Source organism: Spermophilus citellus (genome assembly GCF_964194105.1).
Source record: "Spermophilus citellus genome assembly, chromosome: 2".
NCBI classification, from domain to species: Eukaryota; Metazoa; Chordata; class Mammalia; order Rodentia; family Sciuridae; genus Spermophilus; species Spermophilus citellus.
Genome location: NC_138183.1, coordinates 35955640 through 35974512, shown reverse-complemented (window position 1 = coordinate 35974512; position 18873 = coordinate 35955640). Strand labels below are relative to the sequence as shown.

The following is an 18873-nucleotide window of genomic DNA, read 5'->3' as shown; positions in this document are numbered from 1 at the left end:
CAGGACAAGGTCAGTCCAGTATGTGTGACCAGAGGTCCTTGCCTGGAATAGTGTGGCCAGGATGGTACATACCTAACATAGGTGATGAGGGCATCCCTCTTTCCTCCCTTCCCGGAGTCTCAGTGCCACTAGGGCAGGCAGGCACACACAGATGCACAAAGCACAGTGGAGCCCTAGACTCCCATCCCCACGCACAGTTGCGAAACAGCTCCCTCCGCGCACTGCCAGTCCGCCCCGCCTCCAGCTCCGGCCACGCCCCCTCGATGCCCCGCCCAGGCCAGCGCCTCGGCTCCGCTCCGATTTCCGTCGCGGTGGGTCCGTCAGTGTCCAGCAGCTGCGGGTTGGATGAGGCTGGCGAGACTCATGAAGGTGTTCGTTACTCGCAGGATCCCCCCCGAGGGCAGAGCCGCGCTCGCCCAGGCCACAGAGTAAGAGCTCCGTGCGCGGAGTCCCCCGCGGGGCGGGCCGTCTTGGTAGGCGCCAGCGGCTGCGGAGCCTCTGCACCCCGGCCCGGCCGCGCTTGGCGGGTACCCGCCCCCAAGTCCCAGGCACCCTGCACGGTGTGACTCAGCGATCTCCAGGAGCTCCTTAGGAGGCGCCCCGAGCTGCGCTGGGCGGGCTGGTGGCGTCTTTGCGAGACCCCAATTGTTTATGGAAGTGGCTGAAGTGATACCAGGGACCAGACAGGCAGGGCCTGGAGCTTGTGATTTGGTCAGGCTTTCCAGCTGTGTTCGGCCGGGTCAGGATTCGGGCTTTGGGGAGCCTTTGATTATCTTTTCTAGGGTCCAGCTCTTCCCGGGCTTCTAGCCAGAACTCAGGACCTGGCACTGGGCCAGTAGGAGGGACCCTGAGCGCTGGTCATCAGCCTTCTGAGAAGAGAGATTGCCCATGAGGCAAGGTCCATGCTGTTAATTCTTTATCCTGTGAGGTTGGCTGATAGCAGGTGGGGTCAGAGACTAGTGGTGGTCACTGTACTGGCCACGTAGATGGTTGGCAGGGGACTTTGTTGACTCTTTTATTTATTTATTTATTTATTTTTTAAAGAGAGAGTGAGAGAGGAGAGAGAGAGAGAGAATTTTTAATATTCATTTTTTAGTTTTCGGAGGACACAACATCTTTGTATGTGGTGCTGAGGATCGAACCCGGGCGTACGCATGCCAGGCAAGCACGCTACCGCTTGAGCCACATCCCCAGCCCCCTTTGTTGACTCTTTTTCCATTGAACCACTTCTGTGGGCCAGCCTTGCCAGGTGCCTACATACGTAAACTTAATCCTTGTAACACTGTGAAGTTAGTATTATAATTTGTATTTTAGTAATTTAAAAGGTGGAGCTGGGTGACCACAGTCAGACATCTGCATCTTGCTGTGTTTGCACTTCTAGTATCAGATAGGGAAAAGGTGGGCACCCAGCCTCAGGAACCAATTCTAGGGAAAATGAGATTTGTTTTTGAATTCTGTTCAGTGTAACACAGCATCTGCTGAGGACCTGTTTTGTACTAAAGGGAGAAGAGGAAGCCCCCCCTGCTGTAGCACCTTTGCCATGCTCACATGGGGGCTCAGGTCAGGAGGTGCTGCTGCAGGGGTTGCTGGGAGGTACCAGCAGCCATCCTGCATCTTGCTTACATACAGACTCCATATATGTTGCCTGCACTGAATTCTTTTTTGGTCTTTTCATAGTACTGGGAATCAAACCCAGGGCCTTGAACATGCTACCACTGAGCTATGCCCCAAGCCCTGGCTGCCCTGGCTGGAAGGAGTACCCAGTTTCCAGGAGCTCTGTGGAAGCACACCCTAATGCTCCTCCTGGTTGATTGGCCTTGAACTTATCTTTCCTGGCAAAGTCTATGTTGGGAGTTTTGAGTTTCATGGACTCATAGAACAGAAAGAGCCCTAGACTCACATCCCCACGCATAGCTGCTGAAACAGCTCCATTCGCACACTACCAGTGATCATTGAAGCCAGGCTCTATCCAATGCAGTAATACCCCCCTCCCCATCCTACCCTATAATTGGTCCCCCAAAGGCCCCCTGTGAGTGTGAGAAAACTCTTCTGGTGTTGAGCTGAGAACTGTCCCCAGGACTTTCCCCATTTCCACTTAGGCTCTGATCTGGGGGCCCAAGCCTTTGTTGGCTTCCTGTGCTCTGTGATAGCCCTTCATTCCCACCCCAACCACTCTGTGGACACTTCTGAGGTCGCCCACACCTGGCCCTGATTCGCCTGAGTCAGCCCCAGGCAGCCTGAAGCCAGAGCAAGCAGAAGATGATGCCTGCCAGTCTGAGAGGGGCTGGGGCCCTGCATCTCCTGAGTGGTTGGTCTTCCTTCCCTTCAGCTGCGAGGTGGAACAGTGGGATTCAGATGAGCCCATCCCCAGCAAGGAACTGGAGCGTCATGTGGTGGGGGCCCACGGCCTGCTCTGCCTCCTCTCTGATCGCGTGGACAAGGGTATCCTAGATGCTGCAGGTGTGTGCATGGATTCTGAGGCTGCCTCAGGCCTGTACATTCTGAGGGCCTCCCTTGCAGTGGTGACCAGAGGAGTAGTTGCTCCCATCTGGCTCTTGATGCCCTTCCTCCCTGCTCTGAGTCCCTGGGGGAGGCCCAAGGAGGGCAAAGACTGTAGGGTGGAGCCCATGAGGTAGGACTGGGAGCGGGGCACTCAAGCTCCTGGGCCCTCCTCCCACCCCACCACAAACTTACTCTGTGACCTTGAGCAAGATCCTGCCCCTTTTGGGTCTGTGTGCAGCTCAGGGCCCAGCACCAACAGACATCTAGGATGTTTGCATGACCTCATCCACAGGGAAGGTCACCGTCCCCTGTGAAGTTGTGTTGTGGCATTTTAGAGAAGATTTGACTCCAAGGCTGCCACATATGGAGAGACTCTTGTGAATCAGAGCAAGCCATTCAAGGCCCAGACCTTGCCCAGCTACCATCTCAGCACTCTCAGAAGTGTCCATTGGGAGACCCTAGGGTGGCCGATGGAGTTTCAAGGTCTCACTGAGTGGACAGTCCAGTGGGTCAAAGCAGGGGCCTTGGTGTCTGAGGCCCTGGTGGGAACCCCAGCTCTGCTGGTGACTGGGTCAGGACACAGCCTCCCTGAGCCATTGTGTGTGTTTGAAGATTTCCTGAGGAACAGAGATGCCAGGCTTTTCTCTTTGTCTAGGAAAATAATAACAAACAGGTGTCCCCTGGATAGTCCCCAGTGTTAAGGCTTTGAGTTCCATGAGGAAAGACGCAAACAATGCATTTTCCGTACAACAGGGGCCAACCTCAAAGTCATCAGCACTCTGTCCGTGGGCGTCGACCACTTGGCTTTGGATGAAATCAAGAAGCGGTAAGGTAGCTGGGGCTCTGGAAGCATCCTGGAGTGAGGGCGACTCTCAAGAGAGTGGGAGCCATTTGTTTTTGCTCTTGACCATTCAGTGAGAATTTCAGGTGACATTTTATCCACAGGTACACCAGTCAGTTAAAAAAACTCAAGGTCAGAAACAGTGGGTACCTCTGATATCACCCTTTCATGTTTGTTAAACCTTTTGTGATCCTCACAACTCCCCTAGAAGTAGAAAATGCAAGTGTTATTATTATGTTCTTTTCCAATGAGGGAATTCAGAAAGATTAAGTAGTTACTGGCCCCAGACTTTAAACTCCAATCTTCCATTTTCATATCCCTCCTAACGTGGGAGATAACCCAAATGGGAATGAGGACTAACAAACAGTTCCTTAGTGCTCATTTACAATTCTGAGCTTCCTGGTAGGCAGAGCAAAGAAGGAACAAAACAACATCATGGACATGACCCTACAGTAGACATTGGTGAAGGTGCTCAAGGCGGATGTTACCACCAGATGTTTGATTCCTAGTGGGATCCGGGTGGGCTACACCCCAGATGTTCTGACAGATGCCACTGCAGAACTTGCCGTCTCTCTGCTACTCACCACCTGCCGCCGGTTGCCAGAGGCCATGGAGGAAGTAAAGAAGTGAGTGATTCTTGGCGGGAAAGTGGGCTGTGCTCAGCAGCCGGCTCTGAGCACTGCAGTTAGCCTGGCCTAGATGTGCTCTTGGTGCAGGTTGTGCCCCAGCTAATGAGGGGAGAGGAGTCAGCAGAGCTGCAGCCGACAGGGCCCGTGGTAAAGTCGGGGGGAAGAGGGTACCTAAGGCTGGTGAGGGCGTGGGAGCAGATCAGGGCTGGCATCGCAGGGTGGCAGGTGGAGTCCTCTTGTGCACTGGGTGATGCTGAGCACCCAGGATGCCCAAATCAAGAAGCTCAGAGGGCTGAAATGGTCTCATAATCCTTCGGGGAGCCACATCTGACCACATTACCACGAGGCTCATGGATTTTCAGTGTTAGGAACGGTACCACTCCAGACCTGCAGAGGGTGCCATGTGGAGCACACCGTGGGTTCCATCCACCTTCATAAAGGCCAGAATTGTGGCCTGTGGGTTCCTGATGAGGGACTCCACTCTGCACCTCTAGAGTCGGGGAAGGCATTCAGGAGCAGGAGTGGAGGGAGCGTGGGCAGAGGTGTACGTGCAGACCCCCATAGAAGGTGGCTAGGATGCATGCCAAGCGGGGGACGTGGCTGAGTTCACGTGGTGCTGAGTGTCCTCTCACTGTCCTTTCAGGGAGTCAGCACCTTCACTCACAGTGGTGGCTCAAGCTAGGGCAACAGGGACACTGTGGCTTTACTGAGAGAATGTGATCTAGAATCCCAGATCCCAGTTCCCTGGCAGTGTGACCTCAGGCAAATTACTCTTTCTAGTTTCTCCATGTGCAAAAGGGACCAGAGCCTCTGAGGCCTGGGAGCCCTCAATTTCTGTGTCCCCTGGTGGCTTTAAGGAAGGAGTGGTCCCTATGGCATTCTCACAGTGCTGAATGGTTGGGATGTCACCCATCTCACATGCAGTCGTTTGACCTGGAGGCAGGTTTAAATCTGGGACCACAGCAGGGGTGCTGGTGTGTGAGTCCCAGTGGGCCCTTGTCTTGCCCAAGGCCAGGCCCTCACCCTCTCTCCTCCTTGCAGTGGTGGCTGGACCTCGTGGAAACCCCTATGGATGTGTGGCTACGGACTCACGCAGAGCACCGTGGGCATCGTGGGGCTGGGGCGCATAGGTAAGACCCCCCCCACACACACCTGCCTGCTCTTCCCTTGGCAGCTGTACCCAGTGCCTGGTGCCCCACACCTCGATGCCGGGGGTCCTTCTTGGAAAGGCTGCCTGAACTGCATGCTGTCAGGCCACTTTGCCTGCTGTAGGGACATCTTCTCATCTGTGATGAGAAGACACAACTTCACAGAACACAGGCAAAGGAATCCATAAATAAAATCAGGACACACTGTGTGTTAGAAGCCAGGGTTCCTGAGACTTCTAGCTCCATAAAGAACAGATGAAGGCTGGGGATATAGCTCAGTTGGTAGAGTGCTTGCCTTGTAGGCACAAGGCCCTAGGTTTAATCCCCAGCACCACAGGAAAAAAAAAAAAAAAAAAAAAAACAGATGAAGGTACTGGGGAGGCTCAGGCAGGAGGATTGCAAATCCAAGGCCAACATGGACAATTCAGCAAGACTCTGCCTCAAATAAATAATAGCTGGCTGTAGTGGCATGTGCCTGTAATCTCAGTGACTCAGGAGCCTGAAGCAGGATTTCAAGTTAGAGGCCAGTCTCAGCAATTTTAACGAGACCTTATTTCAAAATAAAAATATAAAAAAGTTTGGGGATGTGGCTCAGTGGTAAAATACCCCTGGGTTCAATCCCCAGTACTGCAAATTTGAAAAAAAAAAAAGGTGGTTACAGATGCTGGTTGGGGCTTTGAGGAGTGGTTTACTATGGGAGAGCCTGTGCTCCCCCAGACCTGGGTTCTCTAAGGCACTGACTTATGAAGCCTTCTCAGGAACCACAGGGCTCAGTGGGCAGAGTTTATTTGCCACTCTACAGGTGCAGCAGAGCCACTTTTCTTCCAGTGGCTCCTATTTGGAGAAGTCTAACAGGAAGGTAGCTGTTAGTGGTTCATTATCCTCCTGGTGCAGGGGTGAAGGGTGGGGAGTGTGGATAACCTGTCTGGCCAGACAGCAGTCCTGTCTGGAGCAAGCTGGAGAGTTGCATGGAGGAGCCCAGCAACTTTGGGGCATATTCCATTTTGAAAATCCAGCTGCCCAAGCCTGTCTCAGCAATAGCATATTTGAAAAGGTCTTAGAGGTTAAAGCAAGTTGGCAGTTGGACAAACCACCACACAGTCTAGACTGCATTGACAGAAGCAGTGGATCTAAAGGGAGGGAGGAGACCACTTGCCAGGCATCTCCTGGTTTGCCAGGTATAGTCCTTGGAGAAGGTTCACAAATGGCCCTCAAGATGACTGGGCCATGTGAAGACAGCATAAGCCAGTCACAGCCACAGAGGAGCTATGGCACTGCTTCCAGATCCCTGAAGGTAGTGGGCTGGCTGGGGCCTGTTACACCTAGACAACCCTGAGCTCTGATAAGACAGGAACAGTTAACATGGGAGCATACTGATAAAAGGCCCTACTTCTGAGGGTCTCCTGTCCATGGAGCTGCTGGGTGCTGCCCCTGCCCTCTGAAGGGTAGGGAACAAGCTATGGACTCTTGACTCATTTCCTCTAGGTCAGGCCATTGCACAGCGTCTGAAACCATTTGGTGTCCAGAGATTTCTGTACACAGGGCGCCAGCCCAAGCCTCAGGAAGCAGCAGAACTCCAGGCGGAATTTGGTAAGTAAAACCTCGATTCCACAGGAGCCAGCTGTGCTGCTGTTGGGGGAGAGTGGGTTCTTTTCTTCAGTGATGGCATTGGCAGGTGAGATGCAGGGGTTCCAGGTGGTCTGGGGACTGTGTGGCCCTGGTGTGTTATCTTCCTGCCAGGACATTCAGGGGGTGCAGGGCATTCCCTCCACCCATGGGCAGAACCATAGGATGTGCAGGGCTGAAGAGTTGCTTAGCACTTTGTTTCCTTATCCTTAATCTGACGATCCTCAACTCAGGCTGCATATGTGCCTGGTCCAGGTAGGTTCAGTTCCTGAAGGTAGGGGGTGCTGCACAGCGTGGTGAGCAGAGGGCAGGCTGGATCTCAACCATTCCTCCCACTTGGCACATCCAGCCTGAAAGTGGTGAAATCCAGAGTAGCCCAGATCCTGTTGTGTGACCTTGAATAAGCTCCTGCCCCTGTCTGGCCATTCCCCACCTGTAAGACTAATAGAGCTGTCCAGGTAGATCAAGGCCTTCAGGAAGTGTCTTGGGAGGTTCTGTTTTGGGGATTGAAGGTACACCATCTTGCTGTCCCTAACCTGGACACAGCCTCTGATGGAGCTCTGCCCATCTCCAGTGCCCATTGCCCAACTGGCCGCGGAGTCTGACTTCGTCGTCGTGGCCTGCTCCTTAACCGCTGCAACTAAGGGCCTCTGCAACAGGGACTTCTTCCAGAAGATGAAGAAAACTGCCGTGTTTGTCAACATCAGCAGGTAGCCTAAGGCACCGGGCATCCCTGGGTCACCCAGGAGGCCTGGAGAGGGGATTCCCCGATAGCTGCTGTAGTCTGGGGTTTTATTCCCTGTGGGTTGTTGATGAGAGATCAGGCTGAGCTTGCCAGTCTCCATAAACCAACGGATGGACCAGCAACTCAGCAACATAGTTAAGGCCACGCAGCAGGATAGGAAGAAAAGCAGTCAGACAGGATAGGAAGAAAAGCAGTCAGAGCCACACAGTGGTGTGGCTCGGGGAGTGAAGGCCTGATATTGGCGGCACGTCACCAGGGATCCTGAGGCAGGTCTTTCCCTACCACAAAGAGTTGGGCTTTCTGATCTGGATGGCTTCTTGGAGGCTGACCTTCCACACTGCTGAGCCTGCCAAGAGCTCAGTGATGGTTTGAACCTTCTTACTTCTGTGGAGTCAGACCCTAAAACTCCTCCTGTCTCCCCCACATAACTGGGCATATACTGGGGCAGACCTCCCTTCTCTGCCACTCTAACCCCTTCCCGGTTGAACCTTTTAAATCAGTTTGGAGGAAGGAATTGGATGAGGGTTCATGCACCCCAAAAGTGTTTGTAGTTTCCAGTGTTTAGCTACACAGAAGTGCAAGGACTTGTGCTGGTGGCCAATGGTAGCCCTGCCTGCCATTTACTGAGCACCCATGTGTGTCAGGACTGTGCAGGGGACTGTATTATAATACTCCTCAGTGCACATGTATGATTTAATGCCTTCTAAAGTTGCTAGAAATTCAGTTCTTTCCTTCTGTAGTGGCTCACTTTGATGGACGCAGTTTGGTATTTATTCATTTCTCTGCCCTTGTTTGGGCAGGTGCCACGCTGTGGTTCTCAGTGGGTGGTCTGGGGCCAGCCTGATTAGAAACACCGCCAAGAAGGCCAAAACAAATGCAGACTTCTGGGCCCTGTTTATGCCATAGTGCATATAAGAAAGCTTTAATCCTTCCAACACTCCTGGGAGCTAGATGGTATTCTGTCTTACAGAGGAGGAGCCTGAAGTTCAGAGAAGTGCAACGCTTCACTAGGGTCATGTAGCTAGAAAGTGTCAGGATTAGGGTTTCTCTGAGTATAAGATCTGTATTCCTGCTGGGTGCCATGGTACATACCTGTAATTCCAAAGACTTGGGAGGCTGAGGCAGGATGATCATAAGTTCAAGGACAGCCTCAGCAAAACCCTATCTCAAGTAAAAAGAGCTGGGGGTGTAGCTCAGTGGTAGAGTACTCCTATGTTCAATCCCCAGTTATGCCAAAAGAAAAAAAAAGGAAAAAAGAAAAAGACTTCCTGTAAGTGTACTCTAAGATATATTGCTTTAAAAGTCACTACCAAGTGCTAGGTTAGTGGAAAAATTCATATTGTGGGTTGTTCTGCCCTAAAAGTGGCTTGGAAGGAGGGAGCATTGGGGCACCCATATCACCAACTGTCATCTGCAGGGGAGATGTTGTAAACCAGGATGACCTGTACCAGGCTTTGGCCAGTGGTCAGATTGCAGCTGCTGGACTGGACGTGACGACCCCGGAACCACTGCCTACAAACCACCCACTCCTGACCCTGAAGAACTGTGGTAAGTACCCTGCATTCCACACACTCATCACTGCCTGGTGGGCCCAGTGTTTAGAGGTGGTCATGTGGGCTGGGCGTGAAGCTACGTGAGCAGTGCTGAACACAAGGGGCACAGCCAAACTCCATTCATGTTCAGGCTATTAGTGACTCTTTGTCCCTGAAGGAGAATGGGTGGATTTGTTAAGACGAACAGTGGATTGGCTTTATATCTTACCCCAACCTCCATGGATAAATCCCACTACTATAAATTGTTATTCCCAGTGTATAAGAAATAAGTAATGACAATACTAGTATTTAAAACTGGTACCAGTTATAAAGCTGTTCTCTCAGCAAAGACTCCCTTCTCTGTTCTGCTTTGTGGGCAGGGCAGGGCCTCTGTATACCCCATTTCTCCTGTGCCCTCTGGTGCTGCCAGGTTCGTCAGTATGGGGCACTGGATGCCGGCTTCCTCTTGCCTTCCCATCTGCCTGCCTGCCTGCCTGGAGTGGCTTGTGAAACTTCTTGCCCTGGCATCATGAGAATCATTTCTGGGGCCTCACCAGTCAGTGGCACCCCAGGAGTCTGAGTTTTAGCTCCTAGGGCCCTTCCTTCAGTCTTCTGCATTTCAGCAATCCCACCCTTCCTCCTAACTTCTGGCAGTCGCTATCTGGGAAACTGAGTGCAGTGGTTCTCATGCTTTGCTGGTCACCTAGAGGGACTGAGCCAACACAGGTTGCTGGGCCCCACCCCAAGGGATTCTGGGTAGCAGGTCTTGGCTGGGGTCTGAGACTGTGCACACCCCTAACAGATTCACAGATGACACCAATGCTGCTGGTCTTGGTACCACCCTTAGAGAACCACAGCCTTAGTGCATGCTTTCTGCCTCTCCAGGTATGAGTTAACAACTCATACCTAGTAGCAATTCTTCATAGTTCTCTGATCAGACAGAGCTGTGGTTTCTGCCTCCAGACTCACTGAGTGGTCAGGGCTGTGGGTTGTCCATTCACATTCCAGAATGGAAATGCAAACAAGTTCTTCACGGTCTTCCCAATGAATGTTCTCATTATTGAATCCCTCAGAAATCCTACTTTCCCCACCCCCATGCCAGCCTGCAAGGAACACTGGCTGTAATGTCAGGGCTGTTGCTCTGAGCCAGAAAACTGGCCCCTTTCCCTCAGGTCTGGAGCCAGCTCAGCACCCTGGGTACTGCTTCAAAAGGAACTCTTCAGGGACAAAAGACTTCACTTGCTCTGAGTGGGGTTGAGGGTTGGGTCAAAAGCCCTGTGGCATCCCTTCCAGGGTCACAGGGTGTGGGTGGAGAGTCCTAAGCTCCTGAGCTAAGTTGGTGACTGGTTTTACCATCTAGTGACCAAAAAGGTGGGTCTAGATGGGCACCAAGGCCCCTTACACCTTGCCCTGGTTGTGTTTAGGCTACAAAATCTGCTCATCCCCCTGTGTCTGGTTTCAGTAGCCTCTGCCCCTTTCTGTTACTGTGAACCCCAGGCCTGGGGGAGTGACAGGAGGGAAGGCAAACAGAAGAACACTGAGGCAGGTTCTCTGTTTCCTTCTTACTGGAAAATCCATGCCATGGAAGGAGACCTGGCTTACAGTCTTGAGCTGTCCTTATCTCCTCTTTTTCTAGTCATCCTGCCCCACATAGGCAGTGCCACCTACAGAACTCGCAACACCATGTCCTTGTTGGCGGCTAACAACTTGCTAGCTGGCCTGAGAGGGGAGCCAATGCCCAGTGAACTCAAGCTATAGCCAGACAAGAGACCTTACGACTGAAGCCACAGTGCCCTGTGGTTCTACTGGACACACCCGGCTGAATCTGGACCCACAGGCAAGAGCCACGGGGAAGTCTGCTCTGTACTGATCCTGCCAGGGCAGACTGGTGCTGCCAGTTGTGCTTGCCTCTTGTGCTTTGATACACCTGAGCCAAAAGCATGTAATTCTATTATTAAATAATTTTCTGCGAGACTGTCTCAGCCTGTGACTGGCAGAAGCTAACAAAAGGACAATCTGCTTACCTTTGCTAATTCGGGGCATCTAATGAGCTACCTGTTTCCCACCCCAGCCCTCACCTGGGCATTTTAATGTTTAGATCCTGCCTTAATTTCTTCCCTTATCCCTCACCAAGCACAGCCCAGTTAACCATGGCACCTGAACCTGACACCTAGATCATCAGAGAAATTAAAGAGAACATATTGCAAAGGAGAGTTAATTGGAAGAAAGGATTGGGCAGGTCACAACTCACTTCTTGGTGAGAGTAATTGGAGGCTGGTGAGTTTCCTAATTTCAAAATTTGTTTCTGCATCAACAATTTGCTTCTTTTGTTCATCTTGTGTTTGCCCCCCAGGTAGTTAGGGTTTGTTGTTTTGGTATTGGGGATGAACCCAGGGGTGCTCTATCATTAAGCAACATCCCAGGCTCTTTTAATTTTGAGACAGGGACTTACTAAATTGCCTAGGTTGGCCCTGAACTTGAGAGATCCTTCTGCCTTAGCCTCCTGAATTGCAGGTGTGTGCAATGGGAGCCTGACTAGATGTTCTTTTTTTTTTTTTTTGGGGGGGGGTACCAGGGGCTTGAACCAATTGAGCCACATCTCCAGACTCTTTTGTTTTAGTTTGAGACAGGGTCTTGCTAAGTTGCTTAGGACTTCACTAAATTGCTGAGACTGGCTTTGAACTTGTGATCCTCCTGCCTCAGCCTTCCAAATTGCTGGGGTTACAGGCCTGCACTACTGTGCCTGGCTAGATGTGCTTTTTAATCAACCTTTACTCACTGTTTCCTAAGGCCAGGCCACTAGGGCTGTTGCCAAAGTCCTGCTTTGTGCTGAATCAGCTTCTAGCTCTTCCCCAGCCAAGCCATGCTGGCAAATGGAGATTTCAACTTGAGAGGCAGGTACAGAACAAAGTCCATGATTGAGCTGGTCCTCGAGAATAAGTGGGTGGACTGAGAATGAAAGCTCATCCAAGTCCACAGCTCAAAGACATGAAGGGCTGGAGAAAGCAGAAGGAATAATTTGAGTGGAATGACCCAATTACTGTTATTGATTGACAATATTATTATATAGAGGGCTCAGTTTTAAAAAGTACTAGTCAAAGCAGGGATAACAGAGAAATAACTACTACTTCCCTATTTTGTTTCAACCTTAACAACTTAAGCAAGGAAAAAGAATACATAATTACAGACATAAATATGACAAATTTTTTATTTCAAAATCTCAATTTTTGACCAGCATAGCACCACTGACATGGGTGCCCTGATGAACTTAATGATGTGATCACCAGAAGAGATTCTACATGATTATGCCAGGCTGTGATTAAGGCTAACCAATCAAAACTCAGGTCCCCAACACCAGATAATCCAGGTACAAACTCCAGATCATAGGAACCCGGGGACTGGTTTTCAGGGAACGTTAGGATTATTTTTTAAGTGCTACACCATGTCGAGGGACACTGGCCTGCAAGCTCGCTTCTCACATGTAGAAACTAAGAGGTAGATGAGATTCCAGGTTCCATCCAGCAGTGGAGAGGCAAGGCTCCAGGAGTGTCAGAGGCAGGCCCCAAAGCAAAGTACACTTATGCCTGAGCAGGGACAAGAGGACAGGCTCCTGGCAGCACCTCCTCAAAATGGAAGGCAAGGAGGGCTGCACTGTTCTGCCAGTGTCACTGGCTTCTTGCCCTAGGCCCAGGCAGGGCCTCCTGTTCTCCATGCTGACCCATCTGACTCCTCACAGGATGTGGGTCCTATGTCACATGGTGGTGGTAGCTGTAGAACCCCTTACAACTTGTTGGATAAGGACTGCTGACAATGAGCCACATGTAGAACTGGATTTCACAGGTGACCCCATATCCTCCAATGGTGTCTTTCCCACGTCTGCTCAAAAGGAAAAGTCACAGGTTTCCCTTTGAGCTTTCCTCTCTGGGAATCAGTTCCTAGGAGATGCCAAGCCCTCTGTGAACATTATGGGCTTATCCACAGATTTGTAACTGCACACACTATATTATTAAGAGGAGAAGACACGTTCAGTTTTGTTTTAGGTGACACATAAATACTTAGTTTTCTAAACATAAGAACTGAATAAATTCTCTGAATTATGCACAAAAATGGTTTAGTATCTCTGAGAAAGCCATATTAAAAAAATAAAATGAACTCATGTTCATGCATGAACTGAACTGAGTTCTACAGAGATGCATGAACCTGTGCTGTTTCCCCTGGTTTATGTGAGCCAGGATGTGGCCTGATACAGGTGCCACCAACAGCCCCCGATAGCATGGTGTCAGAGGACAGCAAGGTGAAGCTGGGCAAGTGAGACAAGAAGGCCCAGAAAGGCCCTGGGCAATGACCCAAATGTTTCTCCCAACAGTTCTGAATGCTCCTGGTGACTTCTGTGCTATGGACTGCCTTACTCTCTTACAGAGCCTGGAAAATACTGGTCCATGAACACTACCACATTTGGATTTCAAACTACACTCAGTATTCAGTTGGGAGAACAAACTAAAAGTTTAGGGTCTATACTTTTAAAGTATGGTATATAACAATAATAAAACCCATGGAGGGGTGGCATTATTTTTGGTTAGTTTGTAACTGAAAACAGGAATCTAGGCCTGGGAGGGATGCCATAGTGGGTACAGGAAGAAAGGAAGCAGAGAACAGGCTTGTCCGAGGGTGGGATGCGTCAGACTGGACTGGCCTTTGAGGTCTGGATGGAGCAAAAGGTAAATGCACCATAAAAACCCCACAAAACATGACTCCACATCATCAGAACAAAGACAAACACTAGCTCTTTCCTGACTTTCAAACATGAACTGTGACATCAGTAATACGAGTTGGTTAAAATACTGCTAAAACTGCACACACAGAAACAATATCTTACTTGTCACTCCATATAAGTACATACTCCGTTTACAACTTGGCCTTTAAAACCAGAAACTTTTAAAACATCTATCCAACAGAGATGTATTCAAAAGTATATACACCTATTCTAAGAGAATGCTTGCCCTGGGCCCAGTGTCAGCACCAAAGTGCAGTATCTATGACTGCAAATCAGACAAAAATAAAAAATACAGTACTTTCTGAGGCCTAGGACTAGCTCAGGATACGCTTTAAAGCATTTGTGGCAAACAGGCCTGTCTTCAAGGGCCTTCCTTTCAGACAGGCACAAAGTTGCCACTGGTTACACGTAAGTGTACTTTGCATCACTGTACAGGGATACAATATTCCCATTACATATAGGATATGTAATTAAATGCTTCACAGAGCTTTACAAAAATTGCTAAAAAAATTTTTTGCACTTCAATTTTTAATTTTTAAGTGTGCCACTTTTAACATCAATTGCAAACTACTTTATGACTATGTCACTCAACCCTAAGGAAGAACTTGGTTCCAGGGATCACATCCCTCTCTCCAGATGCACATTTCACTCAGAAATGCTGCAGCACAAGTGCTACATGAACAGTTGTCCACTTACTAGTCATTGAAAATTGCAAGAGCCACTGGGCAGCGGAAGCCTCAAACCCAATGGCATTAACCACCCACCAAAACGATTTTAGTTTTAGTCCCGCAACTAGCTGGCACTGTCTCCTGAGGACAAATAGTCAGAGCAAAGTGCTAGGAAGATTGCTGCTCTGCCAGCGCAGGCAGGTAGTCTTGGAATGTTTATACAGGTGGCTGGACTGACTAAACCTCTTGCCACACTTCAGGCAGGCATACGGCTTTTCACCTGTGTGAACGCGGATGTGCTTCTTGCAATCTGTCAAAGTCAGAAAAGTTTTGCAGCAGATTTTGCAGGCATACTTTCGAGCTCCCTCTACAACCAAGACATTGTGTTCTGATAAGGCCTTCTTGCACTTTGACAGGACATCAGCAGATGCCCTGGTCAACTGTGGGGGGCCAGGCTGGGAGGGATGGCCATTTTCAAATGAGGATGTGGTCCCATTCATCATTAGCTGGGAACTGGCAGAGTTTTCCTGGATTTGTGAGCTCCTGACAGAAGTTACAACTGGCATTTTGGGAGCTATGCGGCGGTAGTATGGAAAGTTACTGGCTCCTCCTCGGGGGGAACCCATCATTACCCTGGAGAAGGAGGAGTGGAGGCCCAAACCAGACCTGGAAAAATCCATCCCAAACTGTTCTCCTTGGTAGCCTGAAGTCTGCACACAGGGTAGGCCCATCACCTCCTGCATGGGCCTGACAAAGTGGGAGTCTGCAGGCTCGCTGAATGGGTTCTCCACATGGGAGCCAGGGGCAGAGGAGGGCCCGCCTGCAGGCCCAGCCTCTGGACTTAACAAGTAAGGGGCCTCGCCCTCCAGCCTGCAGTCACTAGTGGTGTTTGGAATGTTATCATCATTGTTTTGATTCCCACTAAAGTTACTTCCTCTGCTCTTGTTGAGAAAATTTGAAATACTAAAAGTGGACTTATGTTCTAGGTTATTTGTAACTTCCAAAATGTGGATATCACCTACCCTGTCCGTGCTAGACTGGGGATCTGAAAAACTCCGATCACTACTTTCAGGGCTGAGGTCTATCTTCTCTGCACTAACAACAACTCCTTCCACTTCTACGGACTCACTGCCTTCTGCTTGAGAGGTCACATCACTCACTTCATCCTGAGGCTCAGGTGAGCTCAGAGGCTCAGATTTTACCACCACTCTCATGTGCTCCTTCTCACCAAGGCCAACCTCAGGATTCTCACATTGGAAGCCACTTTTCTCAGTTGCAGCTTCCTGCTCAAAAGTAGTCTCAACCTGAGTTGCACGAGAGGCCATGGACAACTGTGCCATGTTACCAGCACTGTTGTCAGACTGGCTAGGCACCTGGGCATCTTCTTGAGCACCAAAAGTCTGGTCGAACATCATAGTACTATCTTCCTGGTTGTCATTCATTCCATCAGCTTTAGGATTATCCACAATTTTCAGGGAATCTGGTGAAAAGAACTCCTCCCGAGAATGAACCCCTGAAGGCCCATTCTCGGCTGTGACATCTGAAATGGCAGACTCATCCATGGAGGGGCGGAGGCGCTGTCTGGCCCGCTCCTCTGCAGACTGCTTGCGCTTATGAAGGCGTCTCATGGGGAAGGGTGTCCGCTGGTCAAGGTTACTGCGCATCGATGAGCTCATGGGGGCTGGCTGTTCCTCGCCACTCTGGCTGGAATTGAGGGCTGAGCTCACGATGCTTAGTCCCAGCTGCTGCAGCATAAAAGAGCGCTGCATGCGGGCACTCTGCTCTTGAACTCGCTCACTGGGGGGAGACATGGGCAGCGTCCTTGTTGTTAGGTAATGTTTACATGCCTTAACAACAGAGTTCAAATGCAGGTGAGAGGCTGCCAATAAGACATCCATAACATTGCTCTCCCCCAGCATAAGGGTGGAGGTATACATCATGTCAATCAGCGCAGCAAAGGCCTCTGCTGTCACTACCTCGCTATCCAGCTGGATCATGTTCATGGTCTGATCTCCCTCTGCCACTGAGAACAGAGCTCGAAAATGTGTGCTGCATGCTGCCAGCACAGAGCGGTGGGCTTTAAAATGTCTATTCCCCACTACAATGACACAATCACACAGCTGGCCATGAAGTCTCTGGTAATTCAACTGCTGGAAGATCTGCTCAAAGTGACCAGGAAAATCCATGATCCTATAGGAAAAACAAAGAAAGAAAAGTGTTAAGACTTAGAAAAGCATAAGGCAAAGCCAAAACACAAAGGGTGAGACAAAAAGAAAGGTACAGATGGCTAAGCCTGTACCTGTTAAAACCTTGTGATGTCTCCAATGATGGATACCCAAACTAAGAATTTGTCAGATAATGGGGCTGGGGATGTGGCTCAAGCGGTAGCGTGCTCGCCTGGCATGCGTGCGGCCCGGGTTCGATCCTCAGCACCACATACCAACAAAGGTGTTGTGTCCGCCGAGAACTAAAAAATAAATATTAAAAAAAAAATTCTCTCTCTCTCTCTCACTCTCCTCTCTCACTCTCTCTTTAAAAAAAAAAAAAAGAATTTGTCAGATAAGGAGCAGATGCCAATTTGTGTACACACATGGGCTCCTTATAAGCTTCCCATAATTTCATATGACCCACTTAGAATACTAAGGGTCTGAGTTAGAAAAGTCCAATCTGTGTGTGAAGGCTTATTGACCTCACACAAGTCTGTCAGGATTCTACATTCTCTAGAGCAGCAAATGAATGCCAAGAAATTCCAGTCTTCACAACCTTAAATAAGCAAAAGGGCAAATCAAAATTAAACTGGAAGATTTCTGGTTCTAGATGGTAGTAAATTACACACATGCACTCCTCCCCCAACCCCATTCCTGAAACCCCATTAAAAAGACACTACACCCAGGCATGGTGGCACATGCCTGTAAACCCAGTGGCTTAGGAGGCTGAGGCAGGAGGAGGATCACAAGTTCAAAGCCAGCTTCCACAACTTAGTGAGGCCCTAAGCAATTCAGTAAGTCCCTGTCTCTAAATAAAGTATAAAAAAGGGCTGGGGATGTGATTGAACCCTGGGTTCAATCCCTAGTACAAAAAAAAAAAAAGGATACTATAATTTTTGGTTTTGTTGTTGTCATCTTAAAGGTATAAACTCTAGGGGCTGAAGTTGTGGCTCAGTGGTAGAGCACTTGACTAGCATGTGTGAAGCACTGGGTTCGAGCCTCAGCACCCACATAAAAATAAATGAATAAAACAAAGGTCCATCTACATCTAAAAAAAAACAACATTTTTTTAAAAGGTAGAGGGGGCGCTGGGATCGTGGCTCAGAGGTAGAGCACGCGCCTAGCATGTGTGAGGCACTAAGTTCGATTCTCAGTACCATATAAAGCAAAATAAAGACATTGTATCCACCTATAACTAAAAAAATAAAAAATAAGTAAATAGATAAATAAAGGTATAAACCCTAGAAAAATCAGAATGGGAGGAAAGACATCAATGACATTTTGGAAGCTGGGAAGCAAGTGAATGAATACAGTCTTTGCATACCCCAAATGCTCTTAAACTGGCAGTAGATAAAACAACCTGACATATATAAATCCCTCTCCCCAAAGGCTCAGAAACAAGTGGCTCAGGTGCCAGGAGAAGGAAAGTAAATGTGAGATGAAGAAGGAGGCGTGGCTGAAAGTCTACTCAATTTAAAAAAATCCCATGGGCATAGAAAAGATAAATCTACAGAGACAGTAGATGACAGGATTAAGGAATGAATACAAATGGAAAGAGGGATTTAGGGGTAGATATGACAGAATGTTCTAATTCTAAATGTTCTAATTATGGTCACAGGTATACAACTAAAAATGTACTAAAATATGTATATTTGTTACAATAAGCAATTTTATGGTATATACATTATAACTCAAGAAAGCCCAATAAACCTATACATAAATTTAAAAAAACAAATGGGAAAGGAAAACAAGATAAACAATCTTGGTCCAAAGCCAGTTTTTCAGAGTCTACTTTGAACTACAGAGTTTGTACTAAACTCACTGTTCTGACTACTTAAAATATCACATATATCTCTATAGCTTTCCAATGCGGTGTTTAGAAGCATTAAATGTCAGGCTGGGGTTGTGGCTCAGTGGTAGAGCGCTGCTTGCCTAGCATGCATGAGGCACTGGGTTCGATCCTGGGCACCACATTAAAAAAATAATAATAAAATAAAGGTATTGTATCCATCTGAAACTAAAAAATTTAAAAAGAAGACATTAAATGTCTGTATGTTTTTATCTTCTGGACTCATTAGAAATAAGAACTTCCTATTTTCATCTGAGAAACTACTACAACTCCTAGGAACTTTGTGACTGCTGGTTCAAAGTCCCCTACCCTTGACTTGGGATAATCTCTTATTATGTGGTTAAAATACCAG

General features: G+C 48.9%; 2 protein-coding genes across 4 annotated transcripts in view; one reads left to right on the top strand and one right to left on the bottom strand.

Moving 5' to 3' along the window:
• Positions 1–269: 269 nt before the first annotated feature.
• GRHPR (glyoxylate and hydroxypyruvate reductase) lies at positions 270–10995 on the top strand. The gene is made up of 9 exons (XM_081281014.1): positions 270–428; positions 2330–2460; positions 3256–3328; positions 3853–3969; positions 5014–5102; positions 6606–6710; positions 7321–7456; positions 8909–9039; positions 10660–10995. Exons 1-9 carry the CDS (start codon positions 346–348, stop codon positions 10779–10781), a joined length of 987 nt encoding a protein of 328 aa, XP_081137140.1. The 5' UTR covers positions 270–345; the 3' UTR covers positions 10782–10995.
• Positions 10996–11315: 320 nt separating this feature from the next.
• ZBTB5 (zinc finger and BTB domain containing 5) overlaps positions 11316–18873 on the bottom strand; it is a 34104-nt gene continuing 26546 nt past the window's right edge. For 2 of the 3 annotated variants that reach the window (XM_081281013.1, XM_081281012.1), the window contains exon 2: positions 12031–16655. In XM_081281013.1, the coding sequence (XP_081137139.1) occupies positions 14621–16651 (2031 nt within the window). In that variant the 5' untranslated portion in view covers positions 16652–16655 and the 3' untranslated portion in view covers positions 12031–14620. The other variant, XM_081281011.1, reaches the window with a different exon arrangement.

Bases quoted from the DNA above. Each gene is read 5' to 3' on its own strand.
- GRHPR (XM_081281014.1), top strand. From the start codon at position 346: ATGAGGCTGGCGAGACTCATGAAGGTGTTCGTTACTCGCAGGATCCCC. The intron at 3,329-3,852 runs GTAAGGTAGCTG...TTTGATTCCTAG, and splicing joins TTGGATGAAATCAAGAAGCG to TGGGATCCGGGTGGGCTACA. The intron at 6,711-7,320 runs GTAAGTAAAACC...GCCCATCTCCAG, and splicing joins AGAACTCCAGGCGGAATTTG to TGCCCATTGCCCAACTGGCC.